The sequence below is a fragment of the Schistocerca piceifrons genome, chromosome X (assembly GCF_021461385.2).
Source record: "Schistocerca piceifrons isolate TAMUIC-IGC-003096 chromosome X, iqSchPice1.1, whole genome shotgun sequence".
NCBI classification, from domain to species: domain Eukaryota; kingdom Metazoa; phylum Arthropoda; class Insecta; order Orthoptera; family Acrididae; genus Schistocerca; species Schistocerca piceifrons.
Window position 1 is genome coordinate 26,633,400 of NC_060149.1, and position 21,762 is coordinate 26,655,161.

Here is a 21,762-nt window from a genome sequence, read left to right on the forward strand (position 1 = left end):
GCCTGTAGATGTCTTTGTTGAGTAAGTCTTTTTGTTTATAATGAGACCTAATTTCATTTTTGATCCATGTGACTCCGCATTTGCTTTTGGCTGCCTGAGCCAATTTAGGTCAATGATTACAACTTTGGCATAATTAGGAGTAATGTTTTCTAATATGCACTGCTTATTGAATTTAATGGCAAGAATAGTTTTCATTAACTTCAGTTTATACTTTCGGTATGTATTCGTTGTTCCTTTTACCTCACTAGATAGCAAAATAAAACTTTTATCCATTCTGAATTTGGAACACTGTGACTATCTTGCTAAATGTTGCAGGAATTACTGCAATGAGAAACATGCCAAACATAACTTCACTGTTATTGTTGTTGTGGTGGTGGTGGTGGTGGTGGTGGTGGTGGTGGTGGTCTTCAGTCCTGAGACTGGTTTGATGCAGCTATCCCGGCTACTGTATCCTGTGCAAGCTTCTTCATGTCCCAGTACTTACTGCAACCTACACCCTTCTGAATCTGCGTAGTGTATTCATCTCTTGGGCTCCCTCTATGATTTTTACGCTCCACGCTGCCCTCCAATGCTAAATTTGTGATCCCTTGATGCCTCAGAACATGTCCTACCAACCAGTCCCTTCTTCTTGTCAAGTTGTGCCACAAACTCCTCCTCTCCCCAATTCTATTCAATACCTCCTCGTTAATTATGTGATCTACCCATCTAATCTTCAGCATTCTTCTGTAGCACCACTTTTGAAAGCTTCTATTCTCTTCTTGTCCTAACTATTTATCGTCCATGTTTCACTTCCATACATGGCTACACTCCATACAAATACTTCCAGAAACGACTTCCTGACACTTAAATCTATTCTCAATGTTAACAAATTTCTCTTCTTCAGAAATGCTTTCCTTGCCATTGCCAGTCTGCATTGTATATCCTCTCTACTTCGACCATCATCAGTTATTTTGCTACCCCCCCCCCCCCCCCAAAATAGCAAAACTGCTTTACTACTTTGTCTCATTTCATAATCTAATACTCTCAGCATCACCCGATTTAATTCGACTACATTCCATTAATCTCATTTTGCTTTTGTTGATGTTCATCTTATATCCTCCTTTCAAGACACTGTCCATTCCGTTTAACTGCTCTTCCAAGTCCTTTGCTGTCTCTGACAGAATTACAATGTCATTGACGAACCTCAAAGTTTTTATTTCTTCTCCATGGATTTTAATACCTACTCCGAATTTTTATTTTGTTTCCTTTACTGCTTGCTCAATATACTACCAGAAATATTGTCCTAAACACTTTGTTGTAGATTTTGTAAATAGCATAAAAGAAAAAAAATTGCAATGTAAAAACGTAATACTAATTTTTATAAAGAAAGTTATGTAATTAATATATATTTTATTACGAATGCCAAACAAAATGAAAAATGAGCAAAGAAAATCGCTGCCTCCACAAGACTCTTTGGAGACAACAACAGCCACATTTATATTTTGTAAAGTATGTGGGAGTCATCATCGGTGGAAAATTGCCTGTTTCACTTGATATTTAACGATACTGGAAAGCATACATTATGTTTTCCAGAGCAGTGCTTGCAACAAGAATAAAACCAGTGAGTAAACCATCAAATTAATCTAACAGTCTTAATATTCTTCCCACATACAGTGCTCACTTTTTTGTCTCTATATTTGCCACAGATGCAATACCCCCACAATACTCCAAACTAAATTGTATCATCTGATGATGAATCCCCAGGCGATTCGAAACTGGTCATGAATAAATAAAAATTGAAGAAAAAACTGTGATTAGTTGCAGTAATTCCTGAAACCTTCTTAAATTAATATTTCCAATTTGATGGTGAAATGGAAATGTGATGCAGCAATTACAGATGACTCAGCAGACCGCACTTTTTACTTGCAGAGACTGCCAAGTATCAAGAAGAACATACTGACAAATTGACTACCTTCTGTTGCTGTTTTTAATGAGGAGTTTAGCTCTGTGTTAGCATATTTTGCTAGAACTATGTTGTTTTGACTCTTAAGGATGGAAATTTATTTTTTGTGATTTGGTAACTACCCTTAAGCCACACTTCAGTGACGATGTGATGGTATTATAAAACACTGATGAGATGTTGCATGCAGAGCTTACTGCAGTATATTGTGTAGTGTACCAATGTATGCGTGCACACTCTGGATATGTCTTACCAGCAACAGCGTATGGACTGTATAGAGCCCACCAGTGAGGTTGTGCTGCAGAATAGTTTACAGGAGAGAACTATAGCTTGGATACAGACTCACATGGTTAAAATTCCATCTGGACAGTTAGGGGCTGTTTTGAAATGCCAACTTTGTGCCATGCGTCAGTGATCCACATTATATGCGTGGGTTTGACGGAATTGTAACAGTGAGAATGGGGTTTCTCATGATCATATCCTTGTGTAAATGTTCTGTCTTCTTGTCACATAGAACTAGAGCAAATAGAGCAATGATTACCTCCCTTATTTTCGTCAGGAGCTGTAGGGGAGCGTTTGTCCACAGTATTGTATTTCCCAGGAGAGTCTATATTGCAAGATATTGGAAGTAGTCTCTGTGGAGTTCATAAAGCACAGAAATACTGCATTTGAAGATAAATTAAAAAGTGTGCCATGACATCTACTTGAAAAGTATGTTAGTAGTTGAAGGCTTGTTGTTTGATCCTCATGTAATAATTAGACCTCTTTTTTTATGGGTACTGTTATTTTCACTTCTGAAAATACTTGATGTATGTGAATATGGCCATTCACAACATGGCTCAGTTTCGATGTTAATTTGCAACTAACTGTGAGCAAGTTCTCAGTTTGGAAGTAAGTAAGAGCATACAACTTCCAATAAGATTATACTCAGTAAGGAACTTTGATGTTCAAACTGACCTGCATATCATATTGTTATGGATGGTGATAAAGGATACAGTCTCATACTGTACATAGGTTCCACTGGTGTACAAAATAATTAATAAATAACAGACAAGATCCCATTCTTCACCTTGTCTTATTCTCTACTTTTGTTGTACTTTTTTCAAATTATGTAGTGTTAATAGAATAAATATTAAAGTAACTGTATGCATAATGGGTGTGGGAGCTTGAGCAGCATAAGGCTCTTAGGGAAGATACACTAGACTGATATATTCAGTGCCACATTCCTTTAATAGTATTATTTGTTTTGAGTGTTAGTTCATTGCAATTGTTGCATTACACTCTCTCATTTGCAGTTGGACCTCCATACACTCTGCGCCTGAAAGTTAAATTTTATTCATCAGAACCAAACAGTCTTAGAGAAGAACTGACCAGATACCAGTTCTTCTTGCAGCTGAAGCAGGACATATTTGAAGGACGTCTAGAATGTCCTTACCAGACTGCTGTGGAATTAGCTGCTCTAGCATTACAGTGTATTTATTTTTTCTTTCTTTTCTTTGTAATTCTAGTTGACTCAAGACTTACAAAAAGTTGGTAAATGTGTCTTCAATTAACAGCACCTGAAATTGTGTAGTAACCTATACTAAATATTTCATGTAGCTTCTGGTATTGTCTGGTGGTTGATGTACTTGCTCATTTCTATGCATGTGTGATAGTTCTCACAGTGATTCAACTCCATGCTATTTTTTATTGTTTTACTACATTATTATTTAAATATGCTGCTGTTAATTGGACCCATAAGTACATAAATGCATGTGTTTTATTTAAATATTAATTTGAACAAAATGAAAAAGATAAATGAAAGACTAATCAAACTGTTGTTTAAGTACATAATAATTACTAGCTGGAATAACATAGCAATACAAAAAATTTATAAACAGCCAAGCTTCAAGGACTGTGGTTGTCTGATAGAGTTAAGGGGAAACCTGTAAAAGAAGAAAGCCACTCAAAGAATATACCATCTGGAGTGAGGCAGAAAAGGTTTAGAGAGAGAGAGAGAGAGAGAGAGAGAGAGAGAGAGAGAGAGAGAGACTGACTGACTGACTTTTTGCTGCCACTAATACTATTGCTGCTGTGTCTTCTTATTCTCCTCCTCCTCCTCCTTCTCTCCTCTTCTTTGCTTCATTATTCCACCAACACAAAAATCAGCAATAAACAGGACGAAATACAGATAAAATCAGTATGCGTAATACCTGCTGCAATATTATCATGTATTGAAATTGAGATGACTGTGTGAAATTTCATATTACGATTCTTTGCACATATTATATAGATGATTCATTGTAAGAACAGCTAAAACAGATAGTAGAGGCTTATGTTTCTATAGTTGGAATTGCAGCTTATTCATTAAAAGTATACACAAAATGGAAATGTAATCCTTCAAGTTATAGAATAAATAATTTTCTTGAAGAAACCAAAAACAGAGCTGGTAAGAAAACTGGATGACTGTAGAGTGATTTGGGACCTAAAGTATATGAAGAGTTGAACATTATTTCTATGTCATGAATGATAATTTGTCCTACACCCGAGGTCTTACTTTGCTTTGAAATTAGTGACACATGAAACCTGTCATGAATGGCAACAAATCTTATGCAGCTTAGTTGGTTTAAACTGTGTCCGGTTTTCCTTTCATAATTTACAATAACCAGCTCAAAACCCAAGATGGACAAAACTCTCATCACTAAAAGTGTTGGAGGAAATAGGGGGAAGGTGATATTCATTGATGTAAAGTATAGTGCAGGACATACCAGATCTATTTGTCTCCCTCTTTTCTTTCTCTGTCCTGCTCACTCATCAGCACTCATCTTGTACTCATTTATTATCATGAAGGCTCTAAATGGTTATTCTACACTCTTCATTGTATGTTAGAGCCATCCAGCACTCACAGTGTTTTCTTGTTTTTGAACAATTCCTATCTTTCTTTTTCTATCCAGCTGTCATCCTCTCATATTGTTAATAAAATACTATCACAAACTTTTAGACATTGTCTCTGGCATGCCCAAAATCCAGCATCTCTGGAATTGGATTGATTAATATTACATCTAATGTACATCATAATTTTCTGGCTTCTGATCTGCTGTGTATGGAAATAACCATGTTTTTTCTCAAAAGTAAATAATGTTTCTTATTTTCAGGTATTGTCATGAGTTAAGTTAGTGTGACACTTGGATGTCTGTGAACGTCTTGGTGCTTTTATTGTTATGACACGTCTTCCTTTTAACTTCATTCCTTACAAAAATATATGTAGTGCATTAAGTTATAAGCTTACAGACTAGAGCGACTGAAATTTTGCAATGTAAATCAGTTGTCTGCTTTCCTAATGGTGTAATTTGTTTTGGCTGTAGCGGAATTAGGTGATTATGATGAAGCTGTTCATACTCCAGCAGTGGTGTCTGAATTCCGATTTGTTCCAAATCAAACAGAAGAGATAGAAATTGCTGTGTTGGAAGAATATAAAAAGCTGGGGTAGGTTATCAAAAGTCAATGTAAACAAATGTTTAATATATATATATATATACAAACAACTATAATTTGTGTGTTTCAGCCCTGATATATTATTATGTTTGTACCTATATCTGGAGCACCTTCTACATAGATCTAGAAACACATCACACATTTAAATAATATGGATTTCAAACTCTCACAGCTCAGTAGCAGAATACCAGAGTAATTGTTGAGTTAGTGTTCGTATGTTCACAGTTTAATTTTAATCACACTGCAATGGTGTTCACTACTTTCGTAATCTACACTAATTGGTGAGCACCTCGTGGAGCACAGCTGGTAATGACTGAGTGCAATTTGGAAAAACCAGAGATTATTGGCAGTTATCTACATTTGCCACAGAAATTACAATCCAGCTTACAGAATTTATATTTATTTTTAGTGTGTTAAACACCTGTCACTCGCCCAATAGCAAATGCATTGAGTAGTACGTTCCTCATTTTTGGGCATGTTGATAGATAATCAGAGCCCTGGCAAATTATGCCCAGAAATGAGGGACATCATAATCAAGAACCTTACCACCCCTCATAAAGAGCTATTCCATCATCCACTCAACCTGCACAACGTCCTGGTCCATCCCTACACCCCTCCTACTCCCAACCCCTTGCCACAGACCTAGGTGCAAGACTTGCCTATCCACCCACCCAGCACTTCAGACACCATTCTCGTCACAGGCTTGTCCAACCTCATTGGAGGCAGGGCCACCTATGAAAGCAGCCATGTCATATATCAACTCTACTTCAATCACTGCACAACTGACCAGCTGTTATCCAAAGTATATGGCCACCGCCAAAGTGTGGCCAAGAACAAAGTTGACAACCCAGTGGTATAACATGCAGCTAAGCACAACATCCTTGATTTCAGTTGGTGCTTCACAACTCATGCCATCTGGATCCTCACCTCCACCACCAGTTTTTTTGAACTATGCGGATGAGAACTACCCTTTCAGCGCATCCTTTGCTCCCAAAACTCTCTTGACCTCAGTCTCTGTTAACCCACTGTTTCCATACCCTCCATCCAACAGTTTCCCCTTCATATGAAACTTCCTGGCAGATTAAAACTGTGTGCCGGATCGAGACTCGAACTCGGGACCTTTGCCTTTTGCGGGTAGGTGCTCATTTCACTTTCCCCATCCTCTGTCCTGTCACCATCTCCCATTCCATTTCTCCATGTCAGCTTCATCGTACACTGCACCACACCTTTTCTGGTACATGTGGGTCATTTAGCTACTCACCCCAAACCCTTTTCCTGCTTTCTGCTGCTCCCCATGCCACACCACGCCACTCTATATGACACAACTCCCACCCCACCCCTCCCTGGTACACCTGGCAAAATGCAATCCCAGTATTGTGTGTCCGGGGGTGGGGGTTGTGTGCGTGCTCTAGCCCAACAAAAGATTTAGCCTGAAAGCTAGCAAGTTGTTCTCTTTTGTGTGTGCCTGTTGATGAGTCAACTCTCTACATTGTACCAGAAGTTTCCTTATTATATTTAAGCACATATCACTAATACAAAGTGGATGCTTGTCTTAAGAGCTGCAGTGCCAGCACAGCATTGAACATTAGTTGACATCACAGAATATAATTTCTTTCTGCAATTTGCCTAAAAGTAATTTCAGCAATTTGAAAATGTTAGCTACTCATACAATGTGCTGTTGTCAACAAATATGATGAGAGTACAAATACAACAAATTTTGTTACGGGATCCTAGGTATGTAACATTAAGTTTCATTGCAAAGAATAGTTCATAATGTGCATCTTTCTCCAGACGTGCTGTACTCTGGAATATTTTTTGTGTATGCCGTCTTCAGTAAATTGCATGAAATGCATTTTTTTATGTGTGTGGTCCACCAGAGCTAGAATTCAATTGCAATTACAGTGGAACACATATATAAAAAATACATTTCGTGCTTTACTCTGTTTGTCTTCCTTTTTCAGAAGAGGTTAAAGTTTGACACACCTCCCACATTGAATATCAATTCAACACATCTTTCTGCACTGTGCAGCAATCATAAAAGGAGCTGTCAACCTCTAGTTTGAATACAACAGTATTTCATTACACATCCGTCTATTGTTGGAGCTTGATGCCTGTCTTCCTGAGACTCAGAAACTAGCTTTTTTAACTATTTAACTACCTGTAGTGGTTAGCACACTGGACTTGCATGCCTTGCTCTCCGTGACCCCCTCCCAACACGCATGCACACGCAAAGAAAGCAGGTGTTGATGCGAAAATTATCAAACTATCAGTTTAATAAGTCACGGCTGCAAAATACTAACACGAATTCTTTACAGACTAATGGAAAAACCAGTAGAAACCGACCTCGGGGAAGATCAGTTTGGATTCCGTAGAAATATTGGAACACGTGGGGCAATACTGACCCTACGACTTATCTTAGATGCTAGATTAAGGAAAGGCAAACCTACGTTTCTAGCATTTGTAGACTTAGAGAAAGCTTTTGACAATGTTGACTGGAATACTCTCTTTCAAATTTTAAAGGTGGCAGGGGTAAAATACTGGGAGCGAAAGGCTATTTACAATTTGTACAGAAACCAGATGGCAGTTATAAGAGTCGAGGGATATGAAAGGGAAGCAGTGGTTGGGAAGGGAGTGAGACGGGTTTGTAGCCTCTCCCCCATGTTATTCAATCTGTATATTGAGCAAGCAGTAAAGGAAACAAAAGAAAAATTTGGAGTAGGTATTAAAGTCCATGGAGAAGAAATACAAACTTTGAGGTTCGCCGATGACATTGTAATTCTGTCAGAGACAGCAAAGGACTTGGAAGAGCAGTTGAATGGAATGGACAGTGTCTTCAAAGGAGGATATAAGATGAACATCAACAAAAGCAAAACGAGGATAATGGAATGTAGTCGAATTAAGTCAGGTGATGCTGAGGGAATTAGATTAGGAAATGAGACACTTAAAGTAGTAAAGGAGTTTTGCTATTTGGGGAGCAAAATAACTGATGATGGTCGAAGTAGAGAGGATATAAAATGTAGACTGGCAATGGCAAGGAAAGTGTTTCTGAAGAAGAGAAATTTGTTAACATTGAGTGTAGATTTAAGTGTCAGGAAGTCGTTTCTGAAAGTATTTGTATGGAGTGTAGCCATGTATGGAAGTGAAACATGGACGATAAATAGTTTGGACAAGAAGAGAATAGAATCTTTCTAAATGTGGTGCTACAGAAGAATGCTGAAGATTAGATGGGTAGATCACATAACTAATGAGGAGGTATTGAATAGAATTGGGGAGAGGAGGAGTTTGTGGCACAACTTGACAAGAAGAAGGGACTGGTTGGTAGGACATGTTCTGAGGCATCAAGGGATCACAAATTTAGCATTGGAGGGCAGCGTGGAGGGTTAAAATCGTAGAGGAAGACCAAGAGATGAATACACTAAACAGATTCAGAAGGATGTAGGTTGCAGTAAGTACTGGGAGATGAAGAAGCTTGCACAGGATAGAGTAGCGTGGAGAGCTGCATCAAACCAGTCTCAGGACTGAAGACAACAACAACAATAGTAATGACAAGTGACCCATGTTCTGCATTATTTGTGGGGGGCTTTTTGAAGAGAAATATACCAGAAATCAGAGACCAAAGTTTCGAAAAATGTGTTGTTAATGTCAGTATTGTAGATCATGCACTTGGCATTTAAACAGGCTGCACACACAAAATATTTTTAATTATAAATCAAATCCCCTCAGATGTTATGAGCATTTACTTGTAAGCAGAAAGCTTGTTGCCATAATAACATAGATGTCCTTGGCAAATGAAATAAAAGTTGAGTCTGTCATCTTCATTCAGAGTCAGGCAAAAGTACATGCAAGAACTTCCCAAATCTAAAGAAATTTATGTACTGCAGTCATCTGTGTGCCCTTGGTGCTACACGTAAAAAGAAGAGCTAGTGTGTCATCTGAATTCAGCCAAAGATCAGCAAGTGGAACTTATTTGGCTTCTTTAGCTCCTTCAGCAGATGGTTGAATGCTGTTTGTGTTATGTAACACCACTTACCTAATATCTCTTCCCGTTTTCTCTCCAAGCTTTTCTCAGATTTATAATTTTGTGCAGTCTATCTGGACAGTAATTTGTGTACAGTAATTAGTATATGTGACAGATCTTCAGTTCCACAGAATTGTATTTGGTGACCAACCTGACCCCAGCACATAGCTACTGCTGGTTTATTTGTGTTGCCTAGATGACAAAAGCTCTTCTTTTTCTTGAAGTGGGTGTTAGTGCTACTTTTGTGAATTTCAAAGCTTTTATTTTATGATACATTTTTGTTCTATGATGATTTATTTCCAACAGTGACATGAAAACCACATTGGTAAATATGAACACATCTCATAAATATTAGATAATGGGATAAAGACTATGAAAATTTCAAAATGTTTTAAGTTTTTTGTTTCAATTGGCATGAAGTCCCACTGAATTATCCTTTGTAATTTGTTCTTTTTTAAATTATTATATTCTAATTATTTTGCAATTTCGTAGTCCTCTCAACAGTAATATTCCATTTTTACAGTGGGTTCTAGGGCAGTTGAGAATCTAGTTACATTACTTCATGAATTTTTGTCTTATAAACATATTCTATCCAGGTACTATAGTTGCTCTTTCATTCATGCCATTTCACAAAGAATTCCTACCATGGAATCCCCAGAAACATCACTTTATTCACGTGGTAGCTTATAAAGTAGAGTATTAAGTGTCCAGAATAAATTCCAAGCAATAAATGCACAATCTAAAAGCAGAAAGCAATGAACATAGCAAGTCTAGTACATTTAGCAATGTGTATACCGGCTGTACTGCCATGCCATCTTGTTCATTTTATATAAATGTGAGTTCTTTCAAGAAAGAACAATGTGACTCACAGTGAAAACTATAGTAAATATTTTATAGGTAAATTACTAAACCATCATTTAACCCAAGGTTTCACTTGATATACGTATATAGCGAGAGGACATAAATAAATAATCTTTCATATAAAATCACAGTTACAGTGGAATTAATTTCATGAAGATGCCTGCCTTCAGTGATTCTGTCGTAAATGATTTTCTGTTTATTTTACTCTTGTGGCTATCTCTTGAATTCCAGAGGACTGACTCCTGCCCAGGCTGAAATGAATTACCTAAACAAAGTGAAGTGGCTTGAGATGTATGGAGTAGACAACCACATAGTCTTGGTAAGCTTGAACTACAGTTTTATCCATTTATTATTTTATGAGTCGCTAAAAGTGTTAAACAGTGTTAATACAACTACCAAAACAGGGATCACAAGGTTGAAGCAATAACAGGAAAATCACACAACCTGAGCTTGTATATGCTGTAAGATGTCACTGTTGCTTTTGGGAGAGTGATTGAAATAATCAGCTGTCCTTCGTCTTACTGTTTCCCATTAGAAGATAAAATAATTGTTACCTGCCAGTCTTCTGTTCACTGACCATGGAGTCGTAAGAGCTGTTCTCTTACTGCAATTGTTTAGATTGGCAGAATTACTGACATAGAGAAATGAGGGAACAGGGGGAAAGCTTCAGGCTAATAACGCAAAGCACTTTTAAAAAATCAAACTATGTTGTTCATCTAAAACACAATGAATGGGGGGTAGTTTCATTACACAGTTAGAACGAAATAAACCCACAAGTCTAGATTACTTGGCATGCAGCAATTTTGCTGTAGGAAAATAAAAATACATGGAAAAAAATTAAAAAGACAAATGATAACTCGTACAGTCCATAGAGTGTCATTTGGTGTCTTTATATGAACTTCTGTAGGTAAGTAATAAGAAAGAAGATGGTTAGCCACAAAGAATTATGGATATGATTGCAAAAATGAACATTGTGACAAATTGCACCACATCACCATTGAAGAAATTGTGGTTCTGGCTGCTTGTGGAGCAAGAGGCATAATCGTGTAGTAAAGCTGGCTGAAGCAACCATGAGCATACTATTGCAAAGCATCCTAACTAAAACTGAACTGACTCTGTACAAGACTACTTCTAAGCTGCTGGAAGCCAAGCACATTTCCACTAATAATAAAACTGTAAGACCATCATGTCTCTCTGTTTGAATACTCTTATCTCCAGAACTAGTATACAAATTTTCATAGGGGTTTTGACAGAAAACTGAGCATAACTTGGTGCCATGTCTAGGCTTCATTTCAGGAAGGAAGGAACAAGAAGAAGAACAAAATTGCAATTTAAAGTTTCGTCTGCTCAGATTAGTAGTTTGAATGTTTAATCAACATGACATAGTAAACAAAAGAATGAATAGATGATACTGTTAGTTAAGTAGTACACCAAAGAACCAATAGACAGTGCTGTTAAGTTTTTAACTCAATGAAAGATGTATTTTCGGAAGTTTACATTAGTGACAGAACTAAGTGCTGCAATCTTATTTTTATGAATAAAAACTAATAGCAAATTTACTTGGCTAGGATATATGGATTTACTGATTTTGCTTTCTGTATTAAAAACAATGACATTGCTTTGCTCATTTTGATAGGTTTTATATACCGTATTTACTCGAATCTAAGCAGCACTTTTTTTCCGGTTTTTGTAATCCAAAAAACCGCCTGCGGCTTAGAATCGAGTGCAAAGCAAGCGGGAGTTCTGAAAAATGTTGGTGGGTGCCGCCACAACTAACTTCTGCCGTCGAATATATGTAGCGCCACACAGGCATGCTTTGTAGGGCACAAAGATAAATACTGGTACCAAAATCTCTGCGTCAGTAAATAAATTTAAAAAAAAAAAAGAAAGTGGAAGACGAGCCTTTTTCCTCCGCCCAGAGTTTCAACCACTGCGTTTTGGTACATTATCCAACAAAGTAAATACAAATTCTGTATTGTTGATCTTCGAATGTAGCAGTATTTCAATGTACTACGAAAATCCGACTGGCAAGACTGTTTGGGATGTTTGTCAATATGGCCAACTCTACGTTCTGAATTTTTTCCTACCTGTGAGAAGAGATGGTTGCTAATAGGAGCTTTTATGAATTGTGAATCACATGTCGTATTCTCTTCGCCATAAGATTAATACGAATATAAACATTTTGCCATGTATTGTTTCGTGTTTGTTACTATCTCATTTAAATCCTGTCTGCCTAATAAACTACGAAACTAGAGTGAGACAACAGCAAACGCGGAAGAATATACATATCATGTCATGTTTATATTCGTATTATTCTTATGCCCGATAGTGATACAGTCAGAAATGAAGCATGGCAACTGACTAGATTTTTAAATCTAACATGACTCTAATTTCTGTGCAGAATGTAATGAACTAAAGAGGCGCCTGCAAAGATTTTCAAACGGAGAAAAATTTTCGCTAAAATTTCGTTCAGAACATCATCTATCATACGCAGTCTATTATTTGGTTCTTGTTGATCATTATCAAAGAAAGAAGTAGTGTAAGTAACAACAAATGTTTTGCTAATGAGACGACTCTTCTCTATTTTTTATTTGTAAGCGGCGGTAGCGCGCACAAAAGCAAGCCACGCCGCGAGCGGCGACAGGCCGTAAACACGCACTATCAGAATGCGACAAACAATGCATGACACAGTACAGTAATGCATTTTCAGCTTAGAGTGACGTAAACACCTATAACAAAGAGAACGGCACTTGTCAGATCAAAGAAAAATAAGCAATCAATTCAAACCAGACGAAGCACGTGAAAAAGGAAGGATATCCGGACGGAGCGCGTGACGCGTAGCAATGGCTACTTGGTAAACCGTAACTGCTAAGCTTACGACTCGAACCAAACTACTGCAGCTGTATCGTCATTCATTCGACCTAAATTGTGTCTCATATTACAACTAGGCGAACTTTGTTTCAATTTGGAGGTGCGACCTAAAACTTTTCTCTCCCCTTGATTTTCGAGTCTCAAATTTCAGGTGCGGCTTAGATTCGGGAAAAATTTTTTTCCTTGATTTCGAGTCTCATTTTTCAGGTCCGCCTTAGATTCGAGTGCAGCTTAGATTCGAGTAAATACGGTACATTCTTTGCTAGGGAAAGCAAATTTATTAAGTTTGCTTTGTGATTTGGGTGCTTGCTGATTACATATTGATTTCGTTTTTTTTATGAATAAAAATGCTAAGAAAACAATAGATTCTTTCTTAATACACCAGAACAGCTAAAAGATAGAGGACAATGCTGGCTGAAGAATCCATTGAAGATTGTGAGATGAGAGTCACTGTGACTCAAGATCATCAGGCTGTAACTCGATCTTTGGAAATTCCTTCTGAAAGCGAGGCATGACATAACTCTGAGAGTGTCATACATAATCTTTATCCCCAGAATTCTTCACTTACAGAAGCTTTTCACCAGTGTTATGTCATATAAGTGGAAATTTTGGCAGGAAGTAGTGCAGGCTAGGGAGTTTTTATACTCCAGATTCCACTTATTCCTAACAGTTTAGCATTTCACTTTAAACGTGCACAATTCCCAGTAAGCTTACGTTATGCCATGACTATAAATAAAGCACAAGGCCAGATGCTGCGTGTTGCAGATGTGGACCTTAGTCAGTTGCTTTGCACACAGCCAGTTGTATGTGATTCTCTCCTGTGTTAGTGAAGCAAACAATTTCTTCATTCATCTCCCCAGTTATACTACTTTTAAGTGTTGTAGACAAAGACGCTTTATACTATCAGTAATGAAATGATACCTTCCAAGATCTGCAGCCGAATTTGACTTGGAGGGCATCTCTTTGTGGTTTTCTAGACTCGGACGTAGCAGAGTAGTGTGTCCCCTCAGACGAAAAAAGGTTCTTGTTACCAGCTTTACCGGGGATGGCAGTGAAGTTGTTTCCTGCGGCTTCTGGCTGGCAGGGTGGTGCGACTTGCTGGTATTAAGGTTGGGTAACGGTTGTGGTGCCAGGTTAATGAGAGAGGGAGAATCTAGTATCCCTACATAATGGCATATCTGCAGCTGAAATGTGAACTTAACAGCCCTAAATCGTACTGATTTTTGCTATTTCATGTTTTTTTAATTGATCAGTAGACATGAAAAATGATCCACCCTCATTGTTTGATGGTGCTCTACGTAGATGATGCATTGGTAGTTTCTGATAGCTGGGGAAAAGATATTTATGAATAAATTGGCTGACAAGAAAGTAAGCAGTAGGCCCGTGATATCTATCATTGAACTCAGGAGTGCACGTACTGTATGGCTCCACTATTGGAAACATGATTGTTGTGTAACTAAAATCTTTCTTTGCATGGAAATGTAGTGCACAACACCCGAGGCTTCTCCACGTAGGTTATACAACTCAGAAATTTCTCAGGGTAATAATTTGCAACCATTGTCCATACAACATAACAACCCTACAGATCAAAACTGTGTTCTACACCATGACTTGAGGCTGGAACCTCACCTTTCACAAGCAGTGCTATTCATGAGTCACACTGAGATAGCTCAGGGGGTAAGAGTTATGCCCATGAAAGGTGAGGTTCTGGGTTGGAATTTGACCAGAACTTTCAGATTGGCACACACTCCACTGCATAGTGAAAATCTATTGTGTACCCCAAATTGTACCACCTTACCCCACAACTCTTACCCATGCAGAAAGCTCCTTGTAAATTTTTCCTGTTCTACACTCCCAGCTTTGGCCAAACATACATTTTTGAGGTAAGAGCGATCCATTGTAGCACATACCAACAAGTAATCAGAATAAATGGCAACAAACATGTTGACTTTCTGTGTACTATTTTGAGTCACAATATTTTGTTTTGCTATCAGAGTTCAGCAGTGTGTTTTGAAGCTAAAATTCAATTTTTAGTTACCACATATAAATTACGTGGAATAAATATGATTTACTTTTTCACCTAGCAGTATATGAGATGAGAGAGCTTTTAATTTTGGAAGAATAGTAGGTCATAAGAAATTATGTGTAAAAAAAATCCAGGCTGGAATAATGACAATATTATTAAAAGGATAGTTGCTACTCACCATATAGCGGAGATGCCAAGTTGCAGATAGGCACAACAAGAAGACTGTCAAACAAGAAAGCTTTTGGCCAAGGAGTAGTTCGTTGTAATTAGACATCCCCCCCCCCCCCACACACACACACACACACACAGGTTGCCAACGCTATAACTGTGTGAATTTATGACAATTATTTCCATTCTGCCACAGATATTTGCCATCTGCAACAAATAAAAATTGCCACATTTGCACTTTCATTTAATGAAAGTTGACATTTTCTTTATGTACTGCAGGAGTCAAATCCCGCTCACAGCTGGCCTTTTATAACTATACACACGTTATTTGTACACTTACAGCTGTTGTTAAGCAATAACTGTAAAATATTACTTGTTATTTTAAATCATGCATAGAGATGAAATAAATTAAAACAGCACAGAGCAGATGAGTGGCAGGGGATGGAAAGACTGTGGGGTAGCTTGGTTGCATGAGTGTGTGAATTAATGTTTGGTACTTGTCACAGAGAAATTACCTGGCACACATTGGCCAAAAAGTGTGCCAGCAACTAAACAATGACTGCTGTGTAGTATAACAGTTTAAGACTTTTCTGGGTAAGAGGTAACCTGCAGAACACTATACTGTCTCAATGTTCCACCCGAGGACAAATTTGCTGTCTGTTGAAGGGGAATAATGAAAATGCCATTACTTTCAGAGCATTGTGTTCATAAGCATATGATTATCTAATGAAAAAAGTATATCCTTTGGACAAAAGTAGATCCTTTGGACTGCCATTCAATACACCAAAATGGACAATACTATTAAAGTGTCAACCAGACATTTTAAAAGAAGTACTAGGTTTAATTAAAGATAGGTCAACAACATTTTTACACAATTTGAAGCAATGGGATTTGATGAAATGAACATTGATAGTTGTATGAGCTATGATTCGTCCAACAGTATGATATTGGGACCACACAAGAATGTTCGTGTAGTTGCGATACAAAATTTATTTTCAAAGTGGAAGTTGCCAATATATTAAAATGCTGATGTCACAATGACAAGTAATTTATTACAGCCAATCATAACACAATTTCAAGGAGTTGTAGTTTTTATCATTTCTGTTACATGTGATATGGTAGCAAAAAATTCAAAAGTGTGGTAACAACTTTGTGTATCCTTTTCTAAGACAATTTTTGTTAAATTGGTGGACAATAAAGGAAAATTGAGTACCAGATTTGCAACCGTGCGGGGTAGCCGCGCAGTCTAAAGTGTCATGTCACGGTTCATGTGGCTCCTTCCATGAGAGGTTCGAGTCCTCCCTCGGGCGTGGGTGTGTGTTGTCCTTAGCGTAAGTTAGTTTAAGTTAGATTAAGTAGTGTGTAAGCTTAGGGGACCAATGATGACCTCAGCAGTTTGATCCCATAAGATCTTACCACAAATTTCCAGTACCAGATTTGCTGAACTATTCTGAAATCATTTTATTTAACAGAGTCACCCTGCCTGATAGTACTATGTGTACAAAGACATTAATAGACAATCTCCTGCTCACATATCATATATCAGAAGCTCGTGTCAATGTCGGGGATGTGCATGTCGGAATGGCTGCACAGCTATTTTCACGTCACATTGCCTAAACTGTGGAATATATTCTGCATAAAGATCATGGAGGAAACATCATCAAAGTGGTAAACGAAGTTTTTGGTCTGTCGAACTCAGGTACACCCATCAGTAAGCACCTCTGAGAAGTGGTTATGGTATCAACCTCAGAAGTCGAAATTTCTCTGAAAAGGTTTTTGAAAATCTGTTCAGTTGTGCAAGTGGGGGAAAAGGAATATTCTCCCATTTCAGAAAGGATTTCTTACTTCAGTAAATTAACTTTTTGGTCTTTTCATAGATGTGAAAGATACCCACGCTACCCACGCTGTGACTGCCAGACTGAATTAAGATTGTCTTGAACATTTGTTTTCTTGGATTTGTGGTCTTGGTGTATTTTCCAGTACAAACCAGAGTTTTCTACTAATACTGACTGGCAATATCACTAATATACTTTTCCCTTGATGCCCCCATTGCAGAGAACAGAGATCAGCTTTCTGCCTCTGAAAACTATGAAGAAGAAACTGTGTGAGAATTTGAGAAATTTAGTTTATTGTGCAACAAAGTAACTTAGATTTAATGTCAAAGTACTACAGATTAAGAAGACAGCATGAAATTATTTTTGTTTCTTCTCAGGGAGCAAATATTTTGCGTTGTTAATGTGGGGTAGAAACCCAAGCAGCTTTAGTACAATCAAGATTTCCCAAAATCATAAAGAAAATAATTGATTTATTTGTCAGAACAAGAACTTTTGTCTGCTGCATGTATTTAAATAAGAGATCTAAATTAGATGAAATGAAGTGCGCCTCGGCAAAAGAAATCTCTATACTGCATTATCTTGGCAACTTTGAGTTGAATGTTCTGCATCAATGTCATAAAGTAAGTTTTGTTATCAGTCTCATTATGTCCTCTGAATATGTCAGAACTAAATTCACATGCAAAATTCTAACATATTCACTGTAGTTACAAGCTTAAGCCATAAATACTGTTGGCAATCATATGCAGCCAGGTTTGGATAATGGCAAGTATTGTCAATACTACTTCTGCTTAGTGTTTTTCTCTTGACTGTTTCAATTGCCAATTCTTTTGACACATCTAACACCTTTCCAGTGAGATGCTCAAAATGAGATTAAAAGATGTGTGACAAACTGTTTTTACTGTCTCCGATCCACACTAACAAAGTGCACAACTGCTCTCATACTGGCTGCCAGATGATGTCACACATCACTGACTGTGAGTGTGTACATACCTGAATGACGTACCTTCGTACTCTGTGTACCTAAGGTACACATAATGTGGTGAGAGGATCACTTGTCAAAATATTGTGCTCTTTAGACAGTGATAAGCGGAAATACACCTGTGGACTGTTCTGTCGACAGGCCTATTGTTTATTCAGACATAAAACCATGATATGTCACATCCCACTTCCAATTTTCCTTCTCCTCTTTGACTTTAAAGAACGTGTTACCATGAGTAAGGAGAGAATTATTTTGTCTTCTATCGGAAGTCCAGATAATGGTGTCACATTCTGTATATTGAGCAGCTTTGTTTGTTGCATTTATCAGTCTCTTTATTTTGTGCTTAATTTCATAGCATTAATGTTTTTGTATCACAGTCTAATCAGTAGTATTACCAAAACTTGTGTAAATTTTAAGGTCCACGTGTGTCTAGATGGAAAGTTCTGAAAAGTAACTGTTCAGTATTTTGAGCTTGTGGGTGGCTGACAAAGTGGTTTGTGACTGCAATACATTGTAGATGATCTTAAGTGAGAGAAGCATTGATAACTGCCTCAAAATATATGAGGAAGCTAAATCGTAACCAAATTGAGACACTTTTGAAGTTTACTGCGTACAGATCAAAACCTTGAGATTCTTAATATGTGAAGTAACTTAATAGTTCTTTGTTAAGGCTGCAGAATAAGAGGGCTGCCTTTTTAAGTGTTAGCAAAAACAATTAAAGAAAATGTTTTTGTGTGTAAATTGTTTTACTGTTTCTCAAAATATTCATCTTTAAAATTCATACAGTTTTGCATTCATTCAAATTAGTTCCAGAAATATTTTCCCCCCTTCCAGTATCAATACCTTGGAAGCGCGATTTTCGGAGGATTCATTAGCTTCTCGAGTGATGAAATTCACTTTACACTTATTTTTCATAGAGAATTAAAAGAAGTCACTCAGCAACGAATCATGTTATTGCAACCAGTGAGATGTCTGTTCAGTTTTTTCTCCATCACGTAGTCAGTCATTGATGTATTGTGAGATAGCTGACATTGCCAGGACAGGGAATGCTGTGAACTTTTCAATTGTGGCAAATAGTTGTATAATAGTCACCGTTATCTGTTGCTTTAGGGGATAGAAAAGCAGTTAATACTTGCCCGTTGTAATTGAAGAAATGAGTGGAGAGTCTTGACTCGCTTCAGAACATGCAGTTTCATCTCCTATTACAGTGTCATGCACTGATTTTGCAGTTCCTCCATCAAATTGTTCGAATGTTTCCTCATGCCAGTTGATGCAAGCCCATTTTTCGTGTGGAACTGCTGAACATTCATGCAAAATTAAACATACTGCAGTCTTCAGTATAGCTAAAGGCACCTCTGTCTGATGGTAAGTCATGTGCCAGTCCTCGCCAGTTCTGTTGGACATGGGAACAACACTTTCCAGAACAATGGCAGTTTTCAGTCAATCTTCAAAAAATTTTCCACTGACGGAAGCACTGCAATGGGGAAATTCTGCATACCAATTTCTAACAGTAGCTTCTGAGGGTGATTGATTATAAAAAGTTGAACTGAGTGATTTGAGGCATTGTTCTTGAGTTAGACCATTACGAAAATCATAAAATGTTGCAATAACTAAAACCTTCATGTGAAATTTCTCCCTTTTTTTTTTTTTTTTTTTTTTTTTTTTTTTTTTTTTTTTTTTTTTTTTTTGCAATGCTTGCCATGACTAACTTATTGTTAAATAAATTACTTGGCCAATTTCTGAGCTGCCATTGTTTTAACAGTAACAAAGGACAAATTAAAAAAATAGAAATGTCACATCTCAATAGCGTTGCTTGGAAAGAACAAACACTGAACAGGCACTTGTAACTAAACTTTGACAATGTTACAGTTAATAGCAATTGTGGGGTAGGATGGGTAAAGAGATTGTTAGGACTTAATATCTATTTTCATGTTTTTCCAAAGGGTAGGGTAGTTTAGGTTACACAAACAGAAGTTAAAGCAGCCTCTGCTGATAGCTTGGTTTATTCTTGCTTACCCAGCAGTTAATGGGGCAGCTTACAACTGAGCACAGGTTCCAAACTATGGGATAACTTGGTATTTTTCATGTAGCCAAAATGTTACTAAAGTACTGACTCAAAATTGAGTACCAAATCTTTGGTGTTGCAGCCTGACACCACCAAGTCAGTGAGATACCCTGTGTGATCCCTGTAGTTGCGATTTTCCTACTGCTGTATTCTTACTTGCTTTGCTTTTTTGTAGAGTGATACGTTTCCTGTGATGCTATAATTTTTTCTCATATTGTATGTAGATATTTCAGCATTTAAAATACTGTTATTTTTCAGGGTAAAGATGGTTGCGAATATTCTTTGGGCCTGACACCCACTGGAATTTTGGTATTTGAGGGAACACAGAAAATTGGACTTTTCTTTTGGTGAGCAAAACTATGCTTTAAATGACAGTATAGCAAAATTACAGATTTAGATTTTTCTTTTGATGCCTAATAAAAGATTTTCGTAATGCAGATGTCATTGTTTGCAGAATGAACCAAAATAAGTAACTTTTTGATGAAGGAGAGAAGTTTTTTCATGTTTTTGTTTTTTAGGCCCAGGATTGGAAAACTGGATTTCAAAAAGAAGAAGTTGACTTTAGTTGTTGTTGAAGATGATGATCAAGGACGTGAACAAGAGCATACATTTGTTTTCAGGTGAATGATTATGTCACTGTGTAATTTCTTAGAGGAGGATGACTGTGTGTGTGTGTGTGGGGGGGGGGGGGGGGGGGAGGGGGGGGGGGGGGGGATGGGTAGCACACCTGTCTTAACTGGACAAGGTGGCAGAATACTTAAACCATGGCAAAGGAGTAGGGTAGAAATGATTTCAGCCGAATAGCCATGGCGTATTTCCTGCCTCATCCTTGTGCATAAAGTTCTGCTCTTCCTTGTTTTCTTTCACATATTTTTCCTCACCTATTACATTTTGTTGTGTTGCCATGTCTTCATTTTTTTCTATGTCCCTTGCAGTTTGTTTTGAGCTAATCTGACACCTTCTCCTTGTTAATTACTTTCTTATCATTGTTAAGCCTCTGCAGTTATGTAGTTATTGTCTTTACTTGATTTCCTGCACTGTAAGTTTCTCCTAGAGTTTGAAGCATTTTTTTTTCTCCCCCCACCAGCCTCAGCCCTCCTTACCCCTTATATGCTACCTTTCTTTTTTCCCGTTATAATTTCTGGAAGCTAGAGATTGTGCCGACATTCTGTGTTTAAGACCTCTACCTCAGTTTTTCTTTTTTCAGTATCTGGCAATACAGTGTAAAAATATGAATATTTTGGAAGAATTAGAGATACACACATATAAGAAATTTTCTGAAGGACTTAGTGAACAAACTGATCCAAAACACAAGCCCTACTTTGAAAATTTTATTGAAATTTTCGACAAAGAGATAGAGTGAATGTATGAAATCACAGATAACACATATAAAACAAATTTTAACCAAATAATATCTACCATCCCTATCTCCCAAAGATGAAACATCTGTAAACGTTCAGCATATAAAGATACCAACTGAGACAGCTGTCAAACAATTATCACAAACAATTTTATATTGTTAAATC

General features: G+C 37.4%; 1 protein-coding gene across 1 annotated transcript in view; it reads left to right on the forward strand.

Annotated features, from left to right (window-relative positions):
* The window catches only part of LOC124722164 (band 4.1-like protein 5), a 147,279-nt gene that overhangs the window by 35,397 nt on the left and 90,120 nt on the right, over positions 1-21,762 (forward strand). Inside the window, exons 4-8 of the mRNA XM_047247366.1 lie at positions 3,235-3,411; positions 5,284-5,404; positions 10,524-10,611; positions 20,495-20,583; positions 20,755-20,856. Of these exons, the coding sequence (XP_047103322.1) occupies positions 3,235-3,411; positions 5,284-5,404; positions 10,524-10,611; positions 20,495-20,583; positions 20,755-20,856 (577 nt within the window). The remainder of the gene's footprint in view (positions 1-3,234; positions 3,412-5,283; positions 5,405-10,523; positions 10,612-20,494; positions 20,584-20,754; positions 20,857-21,762) is intronic.